This window comes from Mastigoproctus giganteus, chromosome 7, assembly GCF_048544385.1.
Source record: "Mastigoproctus giganteus isolate SK-2022 chromosome 7, ASM4854438v1, whole genome shotgun sequence".
NCBI lineage: Eukaryota > Metazoa > Arthropoda > Arachnida > Uropygi > Thelyphonidae > Mastigoproctus > Mastigoproctus giganteus.
This window is the reverse complement of record NC_143581.1, coordinates 195508950-195536885: the sequence shown is the minus strand read 5'-3', so window position 1 is coordinate 195536885 and position 27936 is coordinate 195508950. Positions and strand designations below refer to the sequence as shown.

Genomic DNA, 27936 nt, shown 5'->3' with positions numbered 1-27936 from the left:
AAAAAAAAAAAAAAAAAAAAAAAAAAAGGATTTTGCCAGCTACAGACATGTCAGGGCAACAAAACATCAAAGTAAGCTGAGGTCTAACAAGCAAATTTTCCAACAATATGAAAGGAAAATGAAAAATATGTTTGTAGGCCACTAATCTGTTCTCTTCCATAAGCTATCAGATCCCTAAGATGCATTTAGGGCTAAAGCCTCAAGCTGTGAGCAAATTTAGACTATGCGTATATTAAGTGCAATAGCATCATTAATACACAGCCATTTCTGAATAAACAGAATATTTATAAGATGGTATCGTTTTAAGTTATATCTCATATTGTGAATACCTTCACAACGAGTTGCCATGATATTGCACTACTTTGAATAAGTAGTGCTTCACCTATGGAGAAGACTAATGTTACTTATTCTCAGATAGGTACCACCACCCAGACGGCACCATTTCAGGGCTATTTGGCCCTTCTTTGGTGGGTGGGTGGGTAGGTAGGTACCCAAGTGATGCAATGACAGCAAAACAGTTATGAAGTATAACTCCACAATATGAGAGATGCCTGATGGTGTATGATGTATTTAGACTGATGCATTTAGGGCTAAAGCCTCAAGCTGTGAGCAAATTTAGACTATGTATATATTGAGTGCAATAGCATCATTAATACACAGCCATTTCTGAATAAACAGAATATTTATAAGACGGCATCATTTTAAGTTAGTCTAAATAAAACATCTTAGTCTAAATACATCATACACCATCACTGCATCACTTGGGTACCTACCCACCGACCGAAGAAGGGCCAAATAGCCCTGAAACGGTGCCATCTGGGTGGTGGTACCTATCTGAGAATAAGTAACATTAGTCTTCTCCATAGGTGAAGCATTACTTATTCAGAGTAGTGCAATATCATGGCAACTCGTTGTGAATGTATTCACAATATGAGATATAACTTAAAACGATGCTGTCTTATAAATATTCTGTTTATTCAGAAATGGCTGTGTATTAATGATGCTATTGCACTTAATATATACATAGCTATCAGATCCCATAACTGACAAGTAGTATTTCAAAAGCCAGACAACCAAGAACTTGTATAACTTGTTTGAATGGTGCAGATTTTACACTGAAAAACTACTACAAAAAAGGAAAGATATCATAGCAAAAACACAAACCAAGAACTGCTGCATAAGATTAAATAGAATGTAAACTGTGAATGGATATAAAATTTATATAGACTGAATATGATTACTAAGCTCAGAATGAGTAAGGTTAACTGAAGTGAACTAAAATTTGAAAAATAATTCTCTCAAAGGACTATGGAGACAACAAAGATGGTGCAAAGCAACTTATTAAAATGCAAGTGTAAATATAACTTACAGAACAAGAATAAATTAATGAATAATATGAGGAGCGGTATGAAATTAATGCCTCCTATTTTTTTCCTCAGAAAATTTAATTCCTACCGCTCTATGCCTTTTACATCAATTAATCCTCAATCATTAATAAACACGCTGTTTTGTCCACAAAGTCACCATAATTTTTCTTGGTGCTTTCACCATCTCTGAGTCAGATGCTGTATTACAATCCTGTAAAAGTCCTCATTCTTGCTCTAGAGGGCTTCACGAACACTGTGCTTGAGTTGGTCGTTATCTGCAAAATGCTCTTCGGCCCACTGAAGGATACACGGAGTGCATTCTTCAGCAGGCCGAAGAGGTGATTGTTAGAGGGTGCAAGATTCGGACTATTAGAGGGGGTGAGGAAGAACAGTGCACCCCAGTTTTGCAGTGGCCTTCATCGTGCGCAGACTGGTGTGGATTTGTGCATTGTTATGGAGAAGAACCTCATTAAGGTTTTTGTCCGGTCAAACTCTATGGATTGCAGGCTTTCAACTTTTTCAACATTTCCACATATCGATCTGAATTGATTGTGGTGCCACACTGCAATAAGTCCACAAGCAAGACCTCATCTTTGTCCCAAAACACCCACCATTACTAACAGAAGAGGCATGTCTGTAGCCAGGTGAGCAGAAGCAGCAATGAGTAGCACATGCTTCTTGATAAAACCGGGGTTCGAGCCTGTAACCATGAAATACGGAGGATGCAGAAAGGTCAGGGAATTTTTTTTTTTTTTTAGCATTAGCATTAGTAGAGGCATTTGATGCAAGAAAGCAAGCTTATGCAGCATCAGCCAAAAAAAAAAAAAAAAAAAAAAGTAACATAAATAAATAAAAATAACCACTTCCACTTCACCCCTCTGTTCGTTCGAAATACCTGTCCAGCTGAGCCTTAAACTTATTTAGGCTATCAACTTCCACGACAAGGGATGGAAGTCTGTTCCACCTACCAACCACCCGCTGGCTAAAGGCAAATTTCCGCACATCTATCCTACATCTGTCTTTCCTCAATTTGAATTTATGCCCTCTCAGGTGATTATTCTGAGCAAGAGGAAGAATCCCATCAGCATTGAGCATGCTCAAACCATTCAAGGCTTTGTACACCTCTATCAGATCACCTCGCTGGTGCCTAGTTTCCAGACACTGTAATTCGCAAAACTTAAGCCTTTCTTTGTAAGAGCACCCCTTTGTCCCATTCACCAATCTAGTTGCCCTTCTCTGTACTCGTTCCAGCAGCTCTACATCCTTCTTGAAATGAGGCCTCCAGGCCTGTATACAGTACTCTAGGTGTGGCCTGACCATTGCCTTATATAAGGGAATAATCACCTCCTTATCCCTGCTAGAAAAATTCCTATATATCATTGACAATACACCATGAGCTACTCTTGCAGCCCGTCTGCACTGCTCAGAGAACTTCATATCTGCCTGCACAACCACCCCCAGGTCCCTTTCGCTCTCTACCACTGTGAGTGTAGTACCACACAGTTGATACGTTGCTCTGGGGTTGCTGTTTCCCATATGTAGTACTTTACATTTGTCAATGTTAAACTTCATTTGCCACCTCGAAGCCCATCTGCTCAACCTTTCCAAATCCTGTTGCAGCAGCATAGTGTCAGTAGTGTCCTTGACAACCCTGCCAACCTTTGTATCGTCTGCAAACTTGGACATTAAGCCTGATATACCATCATCAATATCATTTATAAATACAGAAAACAATAAAGGACCCAACACTGAACCCTGAGGGACTCCACTAATAACATTAGTCCACGATGAGCAGTGCCCATTGATTACCACTCTCTGTCTTCTCCCCCTCAACCACCCCTTTATCCATAGCAGCAATTTGCCTCCAATGCCACACTGCTCCAATTTGTGCAGCAGTCTTCCATGTGCAACAGTATCAAAAGCCTTTCTAAGATCCAAGTATATAATATCAAAGTTATTCCCTGCATCCAGTTCTTTTGTGACTGCATCATAGTATCCAATCAAATTGGTCAGGCAAGACTTACCCTTAACAAAACCATGCTGTGTCCTAGCTATAACTGAAGTCTTGTCTAGATGATCCTGCAGTGCTTCTTTAACCAGTGCCTTCATTAATTTTCCATTATACAGATAAAGTGGCTCTTGTTTTGTCTCAGTGTAGAAATGATTAGACATTGGTAAGCAGGGTGGCCTGCAAAGAGCCTGATTTGGTCTTGATGGATTTTTTATTTTGGGATTAGGCCAAAGTAAAAAGTTAACAAGAACACACCAATAACTGTTGATGAACTGGAAGGATGTGATTGACAGTGTTCCACTGGTTGTTCTTTCAATTCAGTGGAAAGTGTAATGGTGAAATTGAGTGGCCAGTGCTGGTGCCTATATTGAGATTTGAATATGTGTAAAGTGAATAGCATAAAAGTTGTATTTATAGTATGCAGGCATGAAAATTTTTGCTGCTGGGTTTTCCATTGACCATTTTGACCCAGGATTGTAAACCATGGGATTGAGTCAATCTGAATTGAAAAGGGCAGAAACATTTTTGGGCTTTCTTCTCACTATGACTGAATTAATCAGTCCCCTGTGAAGGTTGCTTGACAAAAATATTTGGTTTTTCTTCTGTCAAATTGGAAGAAAAGGTTTTTGAAAAAGTAGGGCAATTTTCCTTCCAAGTGGATTAAAATCCAAAGCTGCATATTTGCATTCAAGAAGCAGTGAATATGTTAATAGTATTTACAGATATTATGTCCCAATAGTAATCCAACATACCTTTTTAAAACAAGGTATTTTTAAAATTGCCACGTATATATACAAGTATACATAAAATAATTTTAGTTGGAACACTTTAAGTGGAAGAATTAGATCTATAAAACCAGAAAAATACCAATGAACCTAAATGAAACAGAATAATAATGATAAGCTGAAATTAACTATTTACATGCAATGATAATGTGATAAATCCATTTACTTTCTTTGTGCCTCAATAGGTATCACTTGTAGATTCAAATTCCATATGTTATATTAATATACACTGGTGTGCAAAACTTAAGGACCAGCACTATTTCTAAAAGTAAACAGCCACAAAATCTTTACTTAAGGTACTCTTTACTGATGAGAGCAGATTCAGTCTCAGTAGCGATTCTAATCTGGTGAGAGGTTGGCACATGGTATCACCCCGCAAATCACTGAAAGTGATCGATATGGCAGTCGAGGTGTTCTTGTCTGGGGAGGCGTTATCTTGGATGGACATAACATGACTCCAGATATTGGAAGGCGGTACTGTAACTGGTGCACGCTACTGTACTGAGGTAATCCTTCCCCATGTGCATCTGTTCCGAGGTGTCATTGGCCCTGAGTTTGTGTTTATGGATGATAATGCGACACCCCATTGCACTGCAGCTGTTGATATGCTTTTGGAAAGTGAGGATACTGTTCGTATGGATTGGCGTGCCCGTTTCTCCCGACCTAAATCCCATCAAACACATATGGGACACTCTGGGGAGATGCCTAGCGGCACGCCCACACCCACCAAAAAATGTTCACCAGCTTAAGATGGCACTGACAGAGGAATGGACAATGTTACCGCAAAAACTTATCAACAACATTGTTATAAGTATGGACAAGTGGTGCAAAGCCTGCATCGACATTAGGGGTGGCCATATCTCCTACTGAGGACCACCTCTTCCCTTTGTTCCATCTTTGGCAGTGATGCATCTGTATCATGGCAGCCAGTGCTATGTTGCCACTTTTGAATAAAGTCCCTCTGTACCGTTTTGTATCCGTTGTTGCGTCGGTGTTGTTTCCTTCATCATTTCTGTACCTCGCGAGGTTCCTTTGGTATGCTTTACCCATATCCAGGTCACTCCTATGAGAAGCTACAGGTGAAAACCTGACTGGTCCTTAAATTTTGCATACCAGTGTATATGCTAAAATGCAAAACTCTTTATTTTTTTTTATTTTATTTTAAAAATATATTTTATATTGTTTTGAGTGGCATACTTATATGGTTTTGAAATTACATTTTGTAGCATATTCTCTTGAAGCTATCCGAATACCTGGTGTACTTCAAAGATTTGCAATATCTTATTTTGTTGTATCCTCAGTGCATATGTTTTTTGCACAAGCACAAGATTCTCATGATGTAAGTTTCTTTATACAAATATGAGTAATTATTAATGAACTATTTTTGCCATAATGTTACCAAAAACAGAATTATTTGCTGTAAAAAAAAAATATATTCTCAAACTAATCACTATTTTTTGCCATATGGCAGAGATTCCCAAACTTTCTTGGCTCACTGCACCCTTAGTGTCTCAGTAATTTTTTCACAGTGCCCCTAGGCCAAAAGAAATACCTAACAGTTTTGTTTATTAAGTAGTTAGGTCCAAACAACTTAATAAATAATGTTGAAACTGTGAACTACCTCGAGGAAACAACAATACGAGACAGATGTCTAGTATTGTTGTTTCCCTCGAAAATTTAAAATATCCTGCGGGGTGCCCCTATGAGTTTGCTGCAGCACCCTGGACCACAGCGGCGCACAGTTTGGAAACTGCGGCCATATGGGAATTTTACCCTTAACTGGCACAGGTTATGATTGTGATGTGCTACCATTATCTGTATCCAAGCTGTAAGTAATTAAACAGAACTAAACAAATATGAAAGAGAATGATTAATTTAACACTACAAAATAAAAATAGAATAAATTATCCAGTGAGGACGATAATTACAATAATATAAAATCTTATGAAGGCAGTGTAATGAAGCAAGACTGAATACACATGCAGAAATCCTAAAGCAAATGTCAACACATGCTCCAAGAAGGAAAATAACATAAAGGAAAGAAAGTTTTTTGAAAAAAACATAGTAACGACTCGTTAGGATGACACAGTTAGCATTAGTAGAGGCATATGATGCAAGAAAGCAAGCTTCTGCAGCATCAGCCAAAAAAAAAATAAAAATAAAAATAAAAACCTTCCACTTCACCCCTCATTCATTCAAAATACTTGTCCAGCTGAGCCTTAAATTTATTTAGGCTATCAACTTCCACAACAAGGGATGGAAGTCTGTTCCACCAACCAACTACCTGCTGGCTAAAGGCAAATTTCTGCACATCTATCCTACATCTGTCTTTCCTCAATTTAAATTTATGCCCTCTCAGGTGATTATTCTGAGCAAGAGGAAGAATCCCATCGGCATTGAGCATGCTCAAACCATTCAAGGCTCTGTACACCTCTATCAGATCACCTCGCCGGTGCCTAGTCTCCAGACACTGTAATTTGCAAAACTTAAGCCTTTCTTCATAAGAGCAACCCTTTGTTCCATTCACTAATCTTGTTGCCCTTCTCTGTACTCGTTCCAGCAGCTCTACATCCTTCTTGAAATGAGGCCTCCAGACCTGTATACAGTACTCAAGGTGTGGCCTGACCATTGCCTTATACAAGGGAATAATCACCTCCTTATCCCTGCTAGAAAATTCCTGTATATCATTGACAAGACACCATGAGCTACTCTTGCAGCCTGTCTGCACTGCTCAGAGAACTTCAAATCTGCCTGCACAATTACCCCCAAGTCCTTTTCATTCTCTACCATGGTCAGTGTAGTACCACAGAGTTGATATGTTGCTCTGGGGTTGCTGTTTCCCATATGTCATACTTTACATTTGTCAATGTTAAACTTCATTTGCCACCTCTCAGCCCATCTGCTCAACCTTTCCAGATCCTGTTGCAGCAGCATAGCGTCAGTAGTGTCCTTAACAACCCTGCCAACCTTTGTATTGTCTGTAAAGTTGGACATTAAGCTTGATATACCATCATCAATATTATTTATAAATACAGAAAACAATACTGAACCCCGAGAGACTCCACTAATAACATTAGTCCACAATGAGCAGTGTCCATTGATTACCACTCTCTGTCTTCTCCCCCTCAACCACCCCTTTATCCATAGCAGCAATTTGCCTCCAATGCCACACTGCTCGAATTTGTGCAGCAGTCTTCCTTGTGCAACAGTATCAAACTCTTGTTACTGTGAATTTCAAATGATATGCTTCAGTCATGGCCTGCTTATAGAAAGCAAATGACGGCTGTTGTTTCTGTATGTCTGAGAAGGAAGGACTGATAAACTATAAACATTCTTAAATATAATAGCCCCCTCTAAAACCTAAAACAAAGAGAATAAAAATACCAACGCAAATTTCACTATCATCGAGGGGCAATCATCAAGCCTAAATATAACGCAAATATGAAACATTAAAAATAAAACAAAATTAAAATAAATCATAACTCGGGTTCATTTGAAATCAAATGAACTAAAATTTGAATGGATGAAATTAACAAAAAAAAAAAAAATGACGACAGGACTGCCATGATGATAAAGAACACTCAGGCTTAAGAGGAGCTGTTTTGAATTTTTTAAAATTCAGTATGTTAATTTTTTTTTTTATCTGTTTCTTTATTATCAGTTGTCATTTTTAAACCTTGCTTATTTTTTATTTACTTTTCAGGATGTTATATGGGCTTCTGTAAGAGACATTGTTTTATATTGGGCTGAGTGGCTGATTATGCTTAGTATTCTCGCAACCCATCTAGTTCTTACCTTTCTACTTTCAGCACCAGGTTGTCCAAGGTAAGTATGTCAGTATGTATCATTTGTAATCTTAATATGCAAATAACATTTTTCATTGGAAGTTTTATATTTAATATTTTGTATTCTTTCTCTGCATTTAATATTTAATGTGGAACCTGGAATTTGAAAGCTGTGATATTGCTTAGGATCAAACCTTATAAAACATACTAAGGCAACTTGAATTAATGTTTTAAAGGACATGACATTAGGCTCTACTAAGTAGATCAAAAATGTTACGATTAAAATTAATACTAAATATTAATATTACAGTCTAAAGAAATTAAAGTCTAATGTTAACAGGTATTTTCTGTCTTCTCAACCTAAAACCCATGCACAGTACTAAGTATTATAGGCTCTAATACCTTTCGTTTTTGGGGCGCTTTCATAAGTGCGTGTGTGTGGCAGCTTCTAAAGGGGTAACATTATGATTTTGAAAATAGTGAAGTTTGGTTATGTGATTGTGCAAAGTAATATAGTTAGCATATTATCCCACAAAGAATATTAGAATTTATACATTGAAATTTTTATGCTAATAAAATTATCAGACAGTATCAGACATCAAAGTTATAATGTGTATTTGTTGGAAACTTTCAGTAAAGGTGACAAATTATCACATCAAACAAAAATAAGCAATTACTAATGTGCGCTCAAAGCTGGAAATCTTGGATACACAAAACCTATAATTGCAAGCTGTACAAATAAATGAACTGCAGTTTCTTTTATTACTCCCAAGAATGAAAGTTGAAATGTCTACCAGAAAACTTCACCTCATTTCAATCTGCTGTCAGTTGTTGAGCTATTCATTTGAAATTACATCATTGCTGTAGAAGGAGTGAAATTCCCAGTACTTTTCTGAAGTATGGAAGGGAAAAAATGACCATGAAGAACTTCCAAATTTTAACATTAAAGCATTTCAACAGATTTAAAATTACATTTGATTAATTTATAGTAAACATAAACATGCTTTTGCCTTGATTGAATGCAATGACATCATCATATGGAAATGGAATTATCTCCACACTCTCAAAGTGTTCATTTTTGTTTATATATTTAGTGTTGTGTTATATGTTTAATACATCTATGATTTGTGTTACTCTTTCTATAAATATTCTAACTTCAAAATAACATTATTTAACATTTTTACTACCCTGTTATAACATTTAAATGTGGGAAAAAGTGTCAAATAGCTAATAGCTTTCATGCTGTTGTTATATTCATTTTAATTTTATTTTAAAATTCAGTTCAATGTGTTAATTTGTAAGCCAGTACAAAAAAAAAAAAAAAGTTAATGGTCATCAAATGAAAGGGAAGAAAATTAAGCTACAGTGTTTTTAAAATTATGCTTTCCAAAAGGAGAAATAATTAATGCTTAACCTTGTAGAGACAGAATTGATAAAATAAGACTGGTCAGCAAGTTTTGGTAATGTAAAGAGAAATAAACTTTTTAAAATGAATTCTGTTATGTTACTTGCAAATCAGGGCACAAATTTCACAGCACATCACAGTTTTGAAAATTGAAAAAATGCAAAAACATTGTTATAACAATGTTAGAAAATAAGCATTGCTTGTGAACTTGAGCAAAACAGAGGATTGGAGTGAATGTAGGAGGGAACCTACATTCACTCCAAGTGTGGATTACATACTTGGATGCAGTATTACAATTGCCTTATTTATACATGGAATTATGACTTCCCTATCTCTACAAACAAAAGCTCAATAAAACATTGACAGTACACCATGGGCTTTCCTTGCCATCTATCTACACTGGATAGGCAACATGGAAGGCCCATAGAGAACTTGAAGTCTGACTGTAGAACCTCCAAATCCCTTCCTTCATCTTCTGCTTTTAATTCAACCCCACCAAAGGTATAAGTTATTTTTGGGTTGCTATTGACCTTTTATTTTGCTGTATTAAAACATGGCTGCCACTTTTTGATCATACTTGAAGCCTATCATAGTCATCCTGAAGAAGCACCGCTTGATGCTGATCATTAACAATTCTGTGAGTCTACATCATATGAAAATTTTGACATGTCCTTTTTATTCATCAGTGTTATTTTTGAAAATCAGAAATAACGATGGTACCAAAACTGATCATTTGACTGGACTAATCTGAAAAGTAAGCATTAATCACAATTGCCCTACAGCCACCCTGTGATCCATCACAATCAGAAACTTACCTGCAATTTCAACACATTCCAGCTTTTTGGAGTGCATCAAATGCTTTGCTTAATTCAAAATAAACAGTGTTTAAATTATTTTATACATCCAGCTCATGAGTAACTATCAAAATTGACCCTGATTGACTTCCAGGATTCTTACTTTCCCTAATCAGGTTAGATAAATATGATTTTACCCTTGACAAAACTATACCATGTGGCTTTCAGAATTACATTTCTATCTAAATATTCCTGTGTTGCTCTCTTTATCATTGCCTCCATGATTTTCCCTACCACTGAAGTCAGACTAACATCTATAGTTGCACTCTTCACTCCTAGAATCACATTTATGTATTGTTCCTCTTTATGTATTAGCTCGTTAGTCCTAGAACTAAACCAAATTTATGTATTGGTGATACTCTGGCATTTCTCTAATACACAGGAATCTTCTCTCTCTCTCTCTCTCTCTCTCTCAAATCCAGTAATGCCTTCATAATTAACCTTATGAAGGCATTAGTCTTCAGTCTTACTTGGTCCTTCTTCAGTCTTACTTGGTCCTTCTTCAGTCTTACTTGGTGTATGTGATTGACTTCTGGATTCTTACTTTCCTTTCGGCTCAAGGATTTCTAATAAACAGTCATCTGTATCTTTTCATTTTATATTGCTCAGCTTCACCTGCACAGCCTCTTCACTCTATGAAGGGTCTTTCATCTGTAAAGATCAATGTGAAGTATCTGTTCACTTCGTCAGCAACAGCAGTTGGGTTATCTAAGACTTTTCCACACTCATTATGCAGGGGCCTGATCTGATCCAACCCATTTAGTTCTTTTTATTCCCACACATGAAAAATTCCTTGTTCCTACCTTTCTTTGCTCTCTTAGATGATTTCTTGTACTCAGCCTTTGCCAACCTCACCTTTTCTATGGTACTGTTACAGATCAACTTGAAGTTATCATAGAACTTGAGCACATTTTTATTGTTCTATACCTATCCCATGCAATCTTTTTCTACTCAGTTAGGCTGGCCAGCTCTGTATTTGTCCATCTCAACATCCTCCCCTGTGCTGTATATATGCATTCTTGGCTTCTATAACTATTGCTTTAAAGATACTCCATAATTCTAATGTATTAACCCTCCCCATGCTGTCTTCTGCCCAGTTCATAGAGGCCATGTAGCACCTTAAGCAGTCTTCCCCATTCCTGAAATTAAACTCTATGCCTCTGCCTTTAACAACTGCAGCTTCCTTCTTCATCTTCCATGTGCCATGTGATCACTTCCTGCTAATGGGTCCTATACTGAGACCCCTATTATATCACCTGGTTCATGTGTAATGCCCAGGTCTAGAACATTCTTTCCCTCTAGTATTTTCTCTATGCTGATGTAAATAATAATTGTGTAGTGTATTAAAAATTTTGTTCCCCATGCTGAGTTTCCCTCTCACTTACTCTAATAAATAAGAGACAAACTGAAATTGCCCATAATAATGAGACATTCACATTTACTCACCAATTCCCTTCAACCCTTCCCTACCTCTTCCATCATGCAGTATGATTGATGACTTTTGAGGTTATGATGAACATCCTGGCAAGATCCAATATTCCTTACATTTCGAGGGTACAGCTCTAAAATGGTGTTCGCAGGCCGACCACTAGTTAGTACACTAGACCGAACCTATTGGTAACTCTCTAGGAGGCTTCAGGATCAGCTAGTGTATAATCTTGCCTCTACTTTGCCAGATAGTGAGGAGGGAGTCCGAGTAGTGTGTATGCGTGGAGCATTGTCGAGGCCACGTTATGTCAAGGACCTGGGTATATTACCATGTGTACGCCATATCCAAAAATTTCATTACTTCATACAGCATGTCGCACCCACTTTTTCTTACTATTGAATACACCATGAATTGTTGAACTAATAGAGCAAGCTTATCTGCGAAAAGATCTAAACCTCCCAAGGACTTCCTAATTCATTTCACAAATATACGTGGTCTCAGTTCTAATCTCAACGATGTCCATTTCCACTTGCAGTCTGCCAAACCCCATGTACTTTTTCTGACAGAATCTCAGTTATCGGTTGATTCAACTACTGCTCATCTCAGATGCCCAAATTATTCGCCGTATGATTCCTTTCGCCTCAAAGGTGGTACTTGTGCATATGTCCGTTCTGATATTCCCTGTCAGAGACTTGGCAATTTGGAATCTCCTCTCTTTGATCTTCTCTGGCTTAAAATCTCTCTACCTCATTGTGTCAAATTCATCTGTTGTCTCTACCGTTCTCCCAACTCCACAAATCACTTGGAGCTCTTTGACTTCTCTTTGCAACTTGACTTTCTCCAGTCCAACTTTCCTAACAGTGAGGTAATTTTCCTTGGTGATTTTAATGTTCACAACTCCAGCTGGCTTCCATTTTCTAGTCACACCGACCCAGCTGGTCAAGATGCTGAGGCTTTTGCAATTACTAATGACCTTGCACAGACTGTTCATTTACCTACAAGACTACCAGACAATCCTAATCATACAGCCAACACGCTAGATCTTTTTCTCACAAACAACCCTTCTAAGTACACGGTCAAAGTGAGAGGTCCTTTAGGCACTTCAGATCACAACTTGGTGATTGTCTCTTCTCCAATGGAGCCTTTATCTCATGGCTATTCCCAACCTCGTGTTTTTTGGCATTACAAGAATGCAAAATGGGATGACCTGCGAGATTTCTTTTCTTCTTTTCCTTGGTCAGATTACTGTTTCAAAACTTCTGATGTCAACGTTTGCTCAGATCGTGTCAGTGAAATTATTCTTGCAGGAATGGAATCCTTTATCCCACACTCCACTTTAAAATCTCGTCCTTTATCTAAACCTTGGTTTTCCAATAAATGTGCTAAAGCTTTTCAAGAGAAGAATGTTGCATATCATAATTGGCTTGTTTCTAATTCTTCAGTTTCATTTTCTACCTACACCAAAGCTTGCAACAATTGTAAAGCAGTTATAAATCAGTCCAAACTAGAGTTTGAACAGGCTAAGAGTAGAAAACTTGCTTCTTGCCCTAATGGTAGCCGAGCATTCTGGTCTCTTGCCAAAGCTATTGGCCGCAACTTTTGCCCATCTCTGCTCCCACCTCTGTCCAAACCAGATGGTTCTGTTGTCACTTCAGCCAAGGATAAAGCTGCCCTGCTAGCATCCCATTTTTCTTCCAACTCATGCATTAATGATCTTGGTAAAACACCTCCCACCATTCCCAACAAGCTCCATTCAATGCCTCCTGTGGTCTTCTGTCAAAAGGATGTCAAAAGGATTTTGACGAATCTTGATGCTAAGAAAGCTCCAGGTCCTAATGGTATTTCTCCACTTGTTCTCAAAACCTGTGCTCCTGAACTTACTCCTATTCTTTGCCGCTTTTTTCACTTTCTTATTCCAAAGGTGTTTTTCCTTCTGCTTGGAAATTTGCTCATATCCAGCCAGTTCCTAAAAAGGGTGACAAATCCCTCCCATCTAATTATCGTCCCATTGCAATTACTTCTGCTCTTTCTAAAGTAATGGAGAAATCAATTAACCGCCAACTCTTAAACTACCTAGAAACCTTCCGTCTGGTCAACGATCACCAGTATGGATTCCACCAGGTCAATCCACTGGTGATGTTCTGCTTATGTTACCCATTTATGGACTAATTCAATGGAAAGGTTCGATGAAACACAAGTAGTTGCTCTTGACATCTTAAAGGGTTTTGATCGTGTTTGGCATAAAGGTCTTCTAAACAAGCTTCCATCTTATGGTTTGCCAACTGTTTTTAGTAATTGGTTATCCAGTTTTCTCTCTGATCGCTCACTGAGGGTGATGGTAGATGGCTCTCTGTCTTCTAACTTCTCCACTAACGTCGGTGGCCCCCAAGGTTCAGTTCTTTGCCCCAATCTTTTCCTCTTGTATATTAATGACCTTCTTCCATTGACTGGAAATCCTATCCATAGTTTTTCCGATGATAGCACATTGCATTCTACTTTACATTTTGAGAAACCTTGCCCTGCTCAATCAGCTTCAACTTCTCGAAAATTTGCTACCAATTCCTTAAATGCTGATCTTCAGGTAATTCTCCAGTGGGGTAAAGACAACTTAGTTGATTTCAACCCTTCTAAAACTTAGTCTTGTCTTATATCTCGCAAAAAGGATTCTTCTGCTCCTATGCTTATCTTTAGTGACACTCCGATTTTTAGGCAAAATGATATATCTCTTTTGGGGATTACCCTGACTTCTAATCTCTCTTGGCACAAGCACATTACAAATATTGCTTCCTCTGCATCTAAAAAAACTAGGTTTTCTCTTTCACTCTCGGCATTACTTTTCTTCCAAACAGCTGCTCACTCTGTATAAATTGTAAATCCGCCTGCCATGGAATATTGTTCCCACATCTGGAGTGGTGCCCCCAAAACCTCTCTCAGGCTTCTCGATTCCATTCAGAAGAGGGCAGTTAGGTTAATTAATGATTCATCTCTAACAGAGTCTCTCCACTCGCTGTCTCATAGACATACTGTTTCTGCTGCATGCCTCTTCTATAGATACTTCCATAGGCACTGTTCTTCTGAATTGGCTTCTTTAATTCCCGCTCTCTCTTTCAAAACAGTCTGAACACCTGCAGCCACCAGCCAGCATCCATTTACTGGCCAACTTGAAACTCACAGAACCAACTTTTCATTTTCCTCGTTTATTTATTCAACTGCCGTTTTCTGGAACAACCTTCCTTCATACGTATTTCTTGAAAATTACAGTCTACAGAAGTTCAAATCCAATGTCAACAAATATCTTCTTTCTTCTTCTCAACCTCCAACCCAAGCATGGTACTAAGTACTATAGGTTCTAATACCTCTCTTGTTTGGGGTTCACATTAAAAAAAAAAAAAAAAAAATTCCATCTGCATAGAGGCTCTTGTCATACTCTTCACTATCTTCTGGTCAGGAGCCTACCCCACTCTCATTTTACTTTTGCATGCACTACTTCATACCACCATAATGTAAGACTGTAAGAATATGATATATTTTTTATATATATATATATTAATTTATTAATATATTAATGAACATTTACAAGATTTGATCAGAAAATTTAGTGAATATAGTAAGAAATTAATTTTTTTTCAACAATATATGTTTATATTATTGATATTCTTGAATATAATCTTTTGCAACCACACACTTGTTCTATCTTGCCTGACATTTGTTTTCTTTGGTAACTACTTTTAGGTGGTCTGTCATGTTTCATCATATTTCTTGAGTTCACTCATATCATTTTTCCTTTCATATCCTGTTTTAATTTTGGGAATAGCCAAGAGTTATGTTGTGCTGACCCATGCTAATGGCGATGAGGAGGTGTGACATGTTGGGGATGTTTTTGTTGGATAAAATTTCAAATTTTCCATTTTAAGTACAGATAAAAAAGAAAAATTAGAATAAGCTGCAATGAGTGCTCACTCAATGCAGCTTTCCAGTAGACTGGCATGTAAAAAATTAAAATTTGGTGTTCACATGCTCAAAAGATGCCGTTACATGCTATAAAAAAAATTAATATTCGTTAACCAGTGTAATTATATGTTGAAAGTATGCTTTGTTAATATTGCATTTCAACCTTTCATTATGTTCTAGTTGTTCTCTGTACAGTGATCGTACTGTATGTGAATTTCATAAATGAATTCTCCACAGATCACTGCTGTTGAGCAATTTCTGTTTACCTGTTTCAGCAGTCCATTTGAGAAAAGCTTATTAAAATGGTGGGAGGTGCGAAAGTAATGATCTCTAAATATGTGAGCCAGTATACTACATGGTGTCTGTTTTGGGGGCTCTGAAGCATGCATATTTAAACTAGAACCTTCCAAGATTCCACTCTTCGTAATCAATTAAACATTCTTTTTGCCACAATCTGATAGAACTTGTATACAAAAATATGATTGAGAGTTTGATATGAAGAATTGATTAAGAGACAGCATGGTCCCCATATGTATTATGTAACAGTATTTACACTGATGCCAAAAGCGTGGTTACTTAATTTGGCTAAGTGCATATTAAAAGGAGGTACTAAGCCTAGATGACCATACTTTTTAAACATCCACATATTAGAAATTCCTAAGAGGTTTTTTTTTTAAATAATTAACAGCCATTTCTCTTTTTTGGCTGCTTCTGTGAGGTGCTAACAAGAAATACAGTGAAGTCTGATCATCAAGCTTGAAACATTTGTATTTATGATCATACCTTTCTGCTAGCACAGTGGATATACTGCTATTCTTCCTCACCACGTGAAAAATGCTTAAGTTCAATTCCTGTTGAAGCAGAATTTTTAACACCTTTTTCACACTATGACTGAGACTGAGGACGGCATAATTTTCCCTCCTGGGTGTTTCTGTTTATCATCCAAAAACTGACTGTTAGCAATGTATGTTAATGGTCAGTTTATACTAATTCCTTATAATATACTGCTCCCCATGGTCTTAGTTGTCTTGGTGCTTAACCCAGTTTGTGATCCAATGTTTGTTTGTTTGTTTTTTTTCCCTCAGCATATTTTGTGGATAATTTTTTTCTAATTCATTAAGAATTGAATGTAATTGCACAAATCTCATAATGAAAATATGTTACATCTAGTCTGGTCTTTTAATATCCTTTTTAACATTTTATTTTTTGGAAATGTTTATGAAGTTACTGTTTGATTTAGGATTTTTTACTCCCTTAATCCAGTGGCTATCTTGGACCTGGTGGCATGCATGACAATAATCAGTATTATAACTGTACTGGAGGAGCAGCAGGATACATTGACAGGATTATACTTGGGCAAAGTCACATCTACCAACATCCTACTTCAAAGGTTTGTGATTTTAAATTATTCTTAACATCAACATCTTTTAAATATATTTTTTTTGAAGAATAAGATGCCCATGAAAAAAAATTATAATTCTATTTATTTATTTAGCTCAAGGCAGGCATCACTCCAGAAGAGCAAAATATGCTAGGGGGGGGTGTAATAAGTTAATAAATAATACAACTATTAAAATATCCATACTGATTGCTTGATTTAACTTTTTAAAAAGAAATAAAATTAAAATATTTGTTAAAGTGAAATTGGTGAGAATTGTAGTATTCCTTCAATGTAGTTTTGACCTTCCTTTTGCATCATTGTTGTTAGATTGAAGTATGACTAAAAAAAATTAAATATTCACTCCTGGCTTAAAAAGTATCTCACATCCACTTGTATAACATTTTTTTCCATCATAAACAAGAAATTAATTTAAAGAATACTACTACTACTACTACAAGTCTTTATTTTTATTTGCCTTTGCTGTTATAGAAGACTGGTTGGCATTAGCTGTTAATAACCTCATTTGATTTGAAAATGAAATTCCAAAGTAATGCAAAATCCAAAAATGTAGTCTCTAGTTATATTTGGAAATGTTTCTAGTTATATTTGGAATTATCTTGAGGGATTATATTACCAAGAGTTCATCAGTAAACTAAATCTGAATCACACTGAAAAGCGTTGTTTTTTAATTAATTCAGTCATACTTATAAAATTTATTTAAAATTTATTTAAAATTATCACTAAACTGCTGATTTTTCACAAGAAATGAAAATTGATTTCAGAAAAGACAATTGCTTAACAGGCTGGATCTAAAACCTTAGAACAGAAAATCTATTCATGGCTGTTATTATTCTGTTTCCTGCCAGAATAAAATCCCATTACAACAAACTTGCTGTGGTGGTGGGGAGGGGTAACGTATCATTTTTTGTACTGAAATTCCATTATATTGAATATTGCTGAAAAAATTATTTTAAAAGAACCATTATTTGTTCAAACAAATTCTTTTTCTTTTCATATATATGAAGTGGCAAGGTCTGCTTTATTTTACTTAAATATTAACTTTAAATAAATGTCAATAACAAATAAATAAAATCACATAATATTTAACTGAAAAAATAAAAATATTTGTTCAGTGATCAATGTTTTGAAAGAATATTGTATTTATAAAAAATACTGTATTGTGTAAAATTCTAGCAATCCATACTTTCAGGAATGTGGTACACAGTAAATGTGACTTATCAAAAATATTAAATATAAACACATCAGTACTCTATAGTACTAGTGTGTTCATTTTTGTTTTTAATATTTAGCATTTTTTTGTATATTAATATGAAAATTCAACTTTATTTCAGTCAAAAACGTGTATTCAATTGCATTAAGTTAAATTAGATTACTACTTATAGGGCTTTTTTTTGTTGAAAAAATGAGTGCAGTGTTTTCTTTGATTTGTGTGGTGCACTGTTTTCACCATCCTACAGACCAGACTGCATCATCTCTCATTATCTGCTTTGGGGAAAGGTTGAAAATATGCTATACACTGTACCAAATGGATTTGAGCATAATCATTTAGAAATACAGTAAAGCCTCGCTAATCCAGAGTAATTGGGAGGAGAGATCATCCGGATTATGTGAGAATCCGGATTAGTGAAGAAAAAGATACCTCTAAAAGACAAAAAAAAAAAAAAAAAAACTTAGAACACAAATAAATGCAAAATTTAATGATTGTAGGTAGTGCTGATGAAAATAAATAAAACAAAATCCCTGTAGAGCCTTTATTTAAAAACTATAAAAAGATAATAGCTTTTATGTTGTTAATTGTCTTTTGTATTTTTATACATTTATCAGGTGGTTTTGGCCTTGCACACCAATGCATCTTGATCATTGCTGTGAATACCACTTAAATACAGCTTCTTCTAGCAACACTTCTTTTGGCTTTTTTTTTTTTTTTTAATGTCTCTCTATTTAATACACTGCCTTTATCACTCCCCACATTGAATTTTAAAGGAAATGTCTTTATAGATTCTTTTTGTTTTTTTAATATTGTAGTTTTAAATGTTTTTTTTAAATATCTGACAGCCTGTTAGCCAATACCAAATTCTTCAGCAAATTTTTTTTTTTTTTTTTTTCAGGACTACTATTTTCAAGTTAATGATAGTTATTTCACTTTTTATTCTTTAGAACTTCTTTATATGTATATATGTTAACTTATGTACTTATATACATCAAATGAAGTGATGTAAGCAATAGCATCCATCTGACTCAGTCAACAACGATATTGAACAACACACAAACCAATGTAATGTATGTTCCATCTCTCTCTGCACAGTCAATCAGCGTGCAGTGAGAGTTACTCATCTGCCTTCCTAAATCCCGCGTGTCTTTCAAGGTACTCAACTGTGAACAGAATTTTCATATTTCAATTCGGATTATATGACATCCAGATTAACTGTAACTAGATTAGCGAGGGTTTACTGTATGAAAAATTTAATAGACAGTGTGAAACTGAATTCTTTTGTCACATCTTTTAAAACTTTTTTTTATTGAAACATCCATATCTAAATATTATTAAATAAGGGAAGGCAGCCAGGATCTGAAAATACTATCACTAAAATGGTGTTCATTTGTAACAGGATTTTATTATATATAACAAGAATTTAATATAACTTGACCATGTGTACAATATACAGTGGTGGACAAAAAAACTGCATCACCTTAAAAAAAAAAAAAAAAGTAACATTCATAGTGAAATGTATAAGATATTCTTTGATTACAGTCATTTTGTTTGTTGCAAAGAAAGGTATTGCATCAGATAACGCTTCTATTGCATCAGACAGCAATTGCAAGGTATTGCATCAGCCGTTTCTATAAATACGCTGTTGGATGGGTATACACACTCATTAGTATCCTGTTTTGTGGAGGTGTAAGCATGGCTCCATATGTTCAGGTGACACCAAGGGAAAAAAAAGTGTAGCTGTTGCTCTGTCCCAGGAAGGGTTTTCTAAGCATGCTGTTGCTGATAAAATAGGCTGCCACCAGTCAACAGTATCCCGGGTGCTGAAATTAAAGTGTGAAACCGATGATGTGAAAAGAAGACCTGGATCAGGCTGTAAGAGGAGTGACAACACCTTCCCAAGATTGATATTTGAAACAGCTATGCCTTTGTAATCGCTATGCTAGTGCTCCTAATCTAAAACTGGTCTTTGAGATGGCCTCTGGTGTTGAAACAAATGCACGAGCTATCCAAAGACAGCTTTCGGAATGTGGTCTGCATGCCTATCGGCCTAAGTAGAAGCCTTTGTTGACCCAACAAATGAGGAAGAAGTGACTTGCTTGGGCTAAAACACATGTTTAGTGGACAAAGGAGCAATGGGACACCGTCATCTTTTTTTTTTTTTTTTTTTTGTCCTCGCCTTTTCCCATTATATGGGGTCAGCGTTTTTTTATTGTTTTGCCGTGATATTTTTTGCAGCTGGATGCCCTTCCTGACACCAACCCTCACCCTTCATCCGGACTGGGGATATGCAGTGGTCATTCCCTGACCTTTCTGCATCCTCCATATTTGGTGGTCACAGGCTCGAACCCCGGTCTAATCAAGATGCGCGTGCTATGCACTACTGCTCCTGCCCACCTGACACCGTCATCTTTTCTGACGAATCGAAATTCAACCTGCATGGCTTGGATGGGAAGCATTATGTCAGAAGATGAAAATCGGAGGCTTACCATCTTGACTGCATAACACCGATTATAAAGTTCCCCGCCGGTCAGACAGTTTGGGGATCCATAACGAACAAAGGGGTGGGGCAAATTAAGTTTATTAATGGAACGGTGAATGCAGAAACCTACACTGCTATCTTGGGGGAGTGCCTGAAACCTGTTATTAGGGACACCACACAGACGTCCAAAACTGAATTTTTCGACAGGACTCAGCACCTTGCCATACAGCAAAATTGGTAACTTTTATGCTATTTAGATTTAATGATGAGTTTTTCTCATCATTAAATTGAGGTATGACTGCACCTTAATCTCATTTATTAAGGTGCAGTCATACCTCAGAAATGCTGGCATTACAGTGTTGAACTGGCCCGGCAAGTCTAGATTGCTGGTACATAATGTCATCTAAAATTGCTCAGAAGAAGCTGACAAGTAAGATTCAGCTGCAGGAGAGCATTGTAAGGGTGTAGTACCACAAAATTGGGCAACCTGATATCCAGAAGTTGATTAACTCTATGCCAGATCGTTGCAAGGCTATAATTGCAGCTTGAGGAAGAACAACAAAATATTGAGGACTTATCTTGCTGATTTACATAATACTATTACATTAACTTGTCATTTCAGTTTGTACACTTAAATGCAATAAAATCTATGTTTGGTTGTCATGATTGCCATTTGCATGATTTCTCATATTTCCATTAATTAAGCATTTTACCATTTGGGAAGATATTTATGGCAGTTAGGTATATCAGGTAGAGTCTTTTTATTGGATTTCATTCACAGATATATATATATATATATATATATTAGCATTAGCATTAGTAGAGGCATATGATGCAAGAAAGCAAGCTTATGCAGCATCAGCCAAAAAAAGAAAAAAAAAAAAAAAAAAAAAAAAACCACTCCCATTTCACCCCTCCGTTTGTTTGAAATACCTGTCCAGCTGAGTCTTTAAATTTATTTAGGCTATCAACTTCCACAACAAGGGATGGAAATCTGTTCCATCAACCAACTACCCGCTGGCTAAAGGCAAATTTCCGCACATCTATCCTACACCTGTCTTTCCTCAATTTGAATTTATGCCCTCTCAGGTGATTATTCTGAGCAAGAGGAAGAATCCCATCGGCATTGAGCATGCTCAAACCATTCAAGGCTTTATACATCTCTATCAGATCACCTCACTGGTGCCTAGTCTCCAGACACTGTAATTTGCAAAACTTAAGCCTTTCTTCGTAAGAGCAACCCTTTGTATTAGATGATATCCCATGTAACAAATGCATTTCAAACATTTTTGCAACCCACAGTGCAGTGCAAAACACATTTGCAAAATTTACAAGTGATGCAGTTTTTTTTGTCTGCCACTGTATATCTAAATATTATGTTAATGTTTCTTTTAAAAAATTTTGTTGAGGAAACGCACGCGTGTGCTCTTCATCAACTCCCACCACCATCAATGTTGGTTATAATGATTTTCAGATGTTAGTAATGGAAAATTGGTGGTTTAGTTGTCACTGCTATACATGCTTTTTTATTTACCCTGCAATAAGTGAGTGGCTTGTTACATTTGCCAAACAAAAATGAAGATTTCACTTAATATAATTTACCACCATCCAAATCATTGAATGGGCAAAAATCACTTTCATATCTAAAGCCATGCAGTTTGTTACTGGTGTGATATCTTATATATTAATAAAAATGGGAGCTATTAAAAGTCTCTGGTTAGTGGTCTGTGTTATTTTAAAGATGGATAGAAATCCTTCATTTTTTAAGTTGTGTTTAATTAGTAAATTAAAAACTTAGGACTGTAAATCTTTAATATAACTTGACATATGCAGGATTAATATTCAGCATCTATTTTATAGGATACTAATTAAATGGTGAGGGTTAATTTAGTAGTATGAGAGAGTATAGTAATGGAATGACAGTTAATGTGGCACATACCACATGAATATATTAAATGGAAGCACACAAATTTCACTGATTATAATTATTGAAATAGAAAATTCAAGTAAGTGTTGGATTTACAGTGATGCTTCTGAATGAGAGTTCAACCTTACTTTGTTCAATATTAATAGTATAATAAAAATCAGAGCCATTTTTTTTATATGCAGTCATGGACATAGAATAAGACAGTTAATGTAATGGATACCATATTACCCTATTGAATGAATACACATGAATTTTAGTTATTGCAAGACTATTGTTTTTGGATTTACAGTGCATCGTAGAATGTGCATTGAATGAATGTTACATTGATTGATATAAATACTAGAGTAAAATCTGATTAATTTGAAGTTAAAGGGACCAAAATGTGTCCATTTCAATTTTAAATGGGTTCGATCTATCCACATAAGTTCATAACATGTCAATATTAATTAATCAGGAGAAATTTAGTCAGTTACTTTTATTAACACTGTGCAGAATTTTCACAATTCCATTTAAAGTATTACTAATCTTTTAGTTTCATTGTGGTAGACATTCACAGATAGATGGTTAATATGTTAATTTAACCAATACAAGAAAGACAGTAATTTTGTTGTGGCAAAATTCAGTAAATTTCTCACATGAGAGCAAAGATTGCTAAGTTTCATTTTTGTTGCTATAACAACCATGCAGCTTGATATACATGAGCTGTACATTAAAACAGTACATTAAAGCATGTTTTTATATATAATTGTACTTACCTTTTAAAGAGAGAGTATCTTCTTCTTTTTTTTTTTTTTTTTTTGTAGTTGTTGGTGCATCGGCTTCTGTGGCCATAATGCACCTCCCAAGGTCTTTGCAGTACTTTGATCCAAGCCCAAGGCAGGATTCGAACCCGCAACCTTTGGGTTGCCAGGCAGGCACTTTATCCACCTGGCTAGCCCGGTCGGCAGAGTATCTATAATTTGGGATATTTTTGCTGTTTAATACAGCAAAATAACTCAGGCAAAAAAAAAAAGTGAAAATTATTTGCACAGAAAAAGAACTTGGCTCAGAAAAAGTAGTACTGAAATGAGAGAAAAACTTCTGAAGCAACTTCATGGTTAATCTTTACCATAAAAGTGACTTAATTTGTGCACAAAAATTAGATTTAATTCCACACAACTGAGGTAAAATTTTTACCACAACTCTAATCAAATGTATATTTTTATTAAAGCTCCATTTTATCTTCCCCCCCCACCCTTAAGTAAGGAAAAGTAGTCACCAATTCATATAAGTTCTCTATGACTAGCTTATACTATAATTAGAAAGGGTAGTGGTATGTTATGAAGGTTATTGAATAAGTCTTTTTTTCATATTATTAAGTATTAAACAGCAAATAATATCCCAGAGTATGGATACTTACTCTTTAAAAGGTATGTACAATTATATATGATAAAAAAAAAAAAATCACAGCACTTGTATACATCGAGTTTCGGTACTATTATGGTGGCAGAAATGAAACTCTGTAATGTTTGTTATTGTGTGCAAGAAATTTAAAGAGATTTCATACCTCGTTGTGAATTTCTTAAAGAAGATCAAAAATAAAATTTTTGGAATAGTTTATTTCTTGATGGATATCACCCAAGAAGAAAATGCCTGATTTAAAGACATCATTAAATTGCTAAGAAGAGTTGTTATTATTATTATTTTTTGATCCTCCAATGCAAAAGTATTTTTTTCTCTGAAGCACATTTATTATATTCATTCTCTCTCGAATTCAGCATGCACATGTAGACACTTGAAGATGTATGTCATCTGCATTGGGAAATCGCATTTTGTTACCAGTCAGTGTATCCTCCCTGGTGGTAACTAGAATTGATTACATATGCACACACATGAATTCTCTGATTCTGTGAATAGAAATTTAAAGGCATTAAATTTAAATAAAATTAAATGCACCCACATACTGCATGATGATACTGTATGCAATACACTAACAAATTTTTGTAATAACAGTGTTTGCCTGTAGGGTTTTGGCAGTCTTTTCAAATTAGACAAGCTATTCACAAGTCGTGGGACCTAACTGAGATGAGACTTCAGATTTCATTGTAGATGTATTTCAAATAATCCACACTAAAATACATATAAAACTCTACATCAGATTTCAGATAATCCAATATCAAATTAATGAAGATATATTGTATGACAAAACCAGATAGAGGCACTTTTTTATATACATTCTTGAACTTGTAAGGTAACAAAGTAAAGGGGGAAGGAGGGAAGGATTGAGTGTTGTTACCCATTCGTAGGATTGTACTGCTGTATTATACCTGTGGTAATTTTTATGCAGCTTATGTTTCTGGAAACAAATTGACAACTAATAAAGGTAATAGCAAATCTTTATTAATAACTTTAGCTTTGAAGTAAAGTACACTGATCATGGATCACAGGTGAAGTACCAGTCCCCCCCCCCTTGCCAATTTACAGGGAGAAAAAGATCAGTTTATTCTTGGAACAGTATGAAGTATTTAATTGTTTGGCTGGTTAATAAAAATATTCCTCTTAAACAAATTTTTCTCACAGAAAAATAAAAATATCAAATGAAGTTATAATTTCAACCATGTACATTGTTTATTTACAGAAAGTGTATGGTGGTGATAAGCCATATGATCCTGAAGGTGTTCTGGGATGCTTAACATCGATATTCTTGGTTTATTTAGGATTGCAGGTAAATTTTATTTTAGTCACTGTATTTCTGTTTGGATATTTTTACACTGTGTGTGTGTGTGTGTGTGTGTGTGTGTGTGTGTGTGTGTGTGTGTGTGTGTGTGTGTGTGTGTGTGTGTGATAATCATCGTACCAGTTTGTTTTTTTTCTATGAGGGACTTAATATTTTAAATTAACTCATTAAATAACTTAATGAGACTCAGTCTTTTTAGATAGTCATATATTATGACAAGACAGTTGTTGGTAACACCTGTCTCATCATAGAAGTTTTTAGGGAGAACCTCAAATCTTCTCTGACTCTTCCACCACTACTTTGAAGGTACAGGTCTCCTGTAGAGTAAAATGAGGCTTGCACTGGAAGTCAGGGCCGATAAAGACAGTAGGTGCTGCCAAAATCTACCATTTGTTTTTATTTAGCTAATAAAATCAAATGGTATTTTTATATATGATATTTCCTGATAAAATTGTTAGACGTTTAAGGATTGAGAACTGTAATGTTGTACTAACAGTTAAAATAGGATTAATTTATTGCTAGTGAACTTAAGTTGAACTCTATATACTTGTATGTGAGTGATTATCATTATTTAATTAAAGCTTGTTTGTTGTATTTTATTTGCTTATTTTTGTTATCTAAGTGCAAGAACCTCTTTAAAAAATGTATAACAGTTTTTTTCATGTGGTGTCAATATATGTGTGTCCTTTCACATTAATTGCTCATTTCACTGTTGTTAGTTGTGAGTGGCACTAGTGCAGTTGTTGAAAAGTAACAGGAAACACCTGAGACAGATAAATATATACAGGGTGTCTCAAAAATACACAGCATAACTTCAGGAATGAGTTCCTCATATGTAGACAATAAAAATATTTTATATCAACATAGTTCCAGAAATGCTTGGTTCCCGAGCTATTAACCAGAATGTCTTATCTCCCACAGGTGATTTACTTCATCACAAGGTACTGACAGAATCTGGTGATTTTTCCATTCCGACCATGTACTCAAATCAAGAGCAAGCAGATATGCATTTTATATATGGTTTGGCGGACGGCAATGCTCTGGAGGCTCATCGTTTGTACTACGAAAAGTTCCCAGAATGAAGATGTCCAGACAGGAAAACATTTGAAGGTATCCATTGCCACCTTTGTGAACATGGGACCTTTACACCTCGTGCTGCCGACAGAGGACGACCAAGATCCACGATTCCTGAAGTAGAGGAGGAGATTTTGGATGTTGTGCATGCCACTCCTGGAATCAGCACATGCAGAATAGCAATGCAACTGGCTGTTTAACGTTCGACTATTTGGAGAGTGTTGCGAGAACACCAACTGTATCCTTACCATCTGCAACGGGTACAGGCCTTGTTACCAGCAGATTACCCTGCGCAAGTAATGTTCTGCCAGTGGTTCTTGCAGCAGTGTGGTACAACTTCTCACTTTTCTGTCTTACTGATATTCACAGATGAAGCACAGTTCATACGAGACTGAATCCAAAACTTTCACAATCAGCATGTGTGGGCTGAGGAAAACCCACATGCAATTCTTCCATCACATCACCAACAGTAGTTCAGCCTCAACATCTGGGCGGGTGTTTTTAGTGATAAGTTATTTGGGCCCCATGTACTTCCAAACAAACTCACAGGGCAGATGTACAGAAACTTTTTGGAAAACAGCATGCCTGATTTCTTGAACGACATGCCACTGATCATTCGTCAACAAGCACACTTCGTGCACAATGGTTTGTTTGTTTGTTTGTTTGTTTGTTTCGGGATTTATTGGGCGCATCGGCAACTATGACCATAGTGTGCCAGTGCACAATGGCGCTCCCGCACATTTCAGCCACCTAGCCCGCAATTACCTGAATCGAAGGTTTCCTGGTCGGTGGATATGTAGAGGTGGACCAACTGCCTGGCCTCCACGCTCACCTAATTTAAACCCACTAGATTACTTCTTGTGGAGCCATTTAAAGTCATTGGTGTATTTTACTCCTGTAGCTGATGTAGAAACTCTCCGCAATTGAATTGTGGCAGGTTGTGAGACAATACGAAACATGCCAGGAATTTGGCATCATCTTCGCGAGTCCATGAGACGTCGATGTGAGGCCTGTATTCAGGCAGAAGGTGGATGTTTTGAACAATTACTATAAGGTGATGTGAACAGTTAAGTGTCATAGACAGACCTTCAAAACTCGGAAACCAAGCATTTCCGGAACCATGTTGATATAAAATATTTTTATTGTCTACATATGAGGAACTCATTCCTGAAGTTATGCCGTGTATTTTCGAGACACCCTGTATGTATAGAAAGAGAGTGAGAGATGTCATGAAGGATTAACATATTTTGGGAGAAATGTTTACTGTTTTAAACATTTTGTTGGTGGATGATCACAGATATGAAGATTTGCTCTTTGTGTCCCCTGTTTTTTTTTTTTTTTTTTTATGGTGTCATTGGGACCTTTGTAAAGGCAGTTTATAATCTTCCAGAATTGTGTTTGCTTCCTAAGTTCATAAAAGCTGAAAAAAAAACATGGTGTGTCAGAACTGGGTTTTATTGGCCACCTTTTCCTTTTCTAAAGCTCAGAACATTTGTTTATAGTGATATATATACAGACTTGCAATTTAAATAAAAGAG

General features: G+C 36.0%; 1 protein-coding gene across 1 annotated transcript in view; it reads left to right on the top strand.

Moving 5' to 3' along the window:
- Positions 1-27936, top strand: part of Hgsnat (Heparan-alpha-glucosaminide N-acetyltransferase) — a 104146-nt gene that overhangs the window by 46518 nt on the left and 29692 nt on the right. Inside the window, exons 9-12 of the mRNA XM_090377329.1 lie at positions 5390-5502; positions 7867-7988; positions 16851-16977; positions 25226-25312. Coding sequence (XP_090233455.1) covers positions 5390-5502; positions 7867-7988; positions 16851-16977; positions 25226-25312 — 449 coding nt within the window. The remainder of the gene's footprint in view (positions 1-5389; positions 5503-7866; positions 7989-16850; positions 16978-25225; positions 25313-27936) is intronic.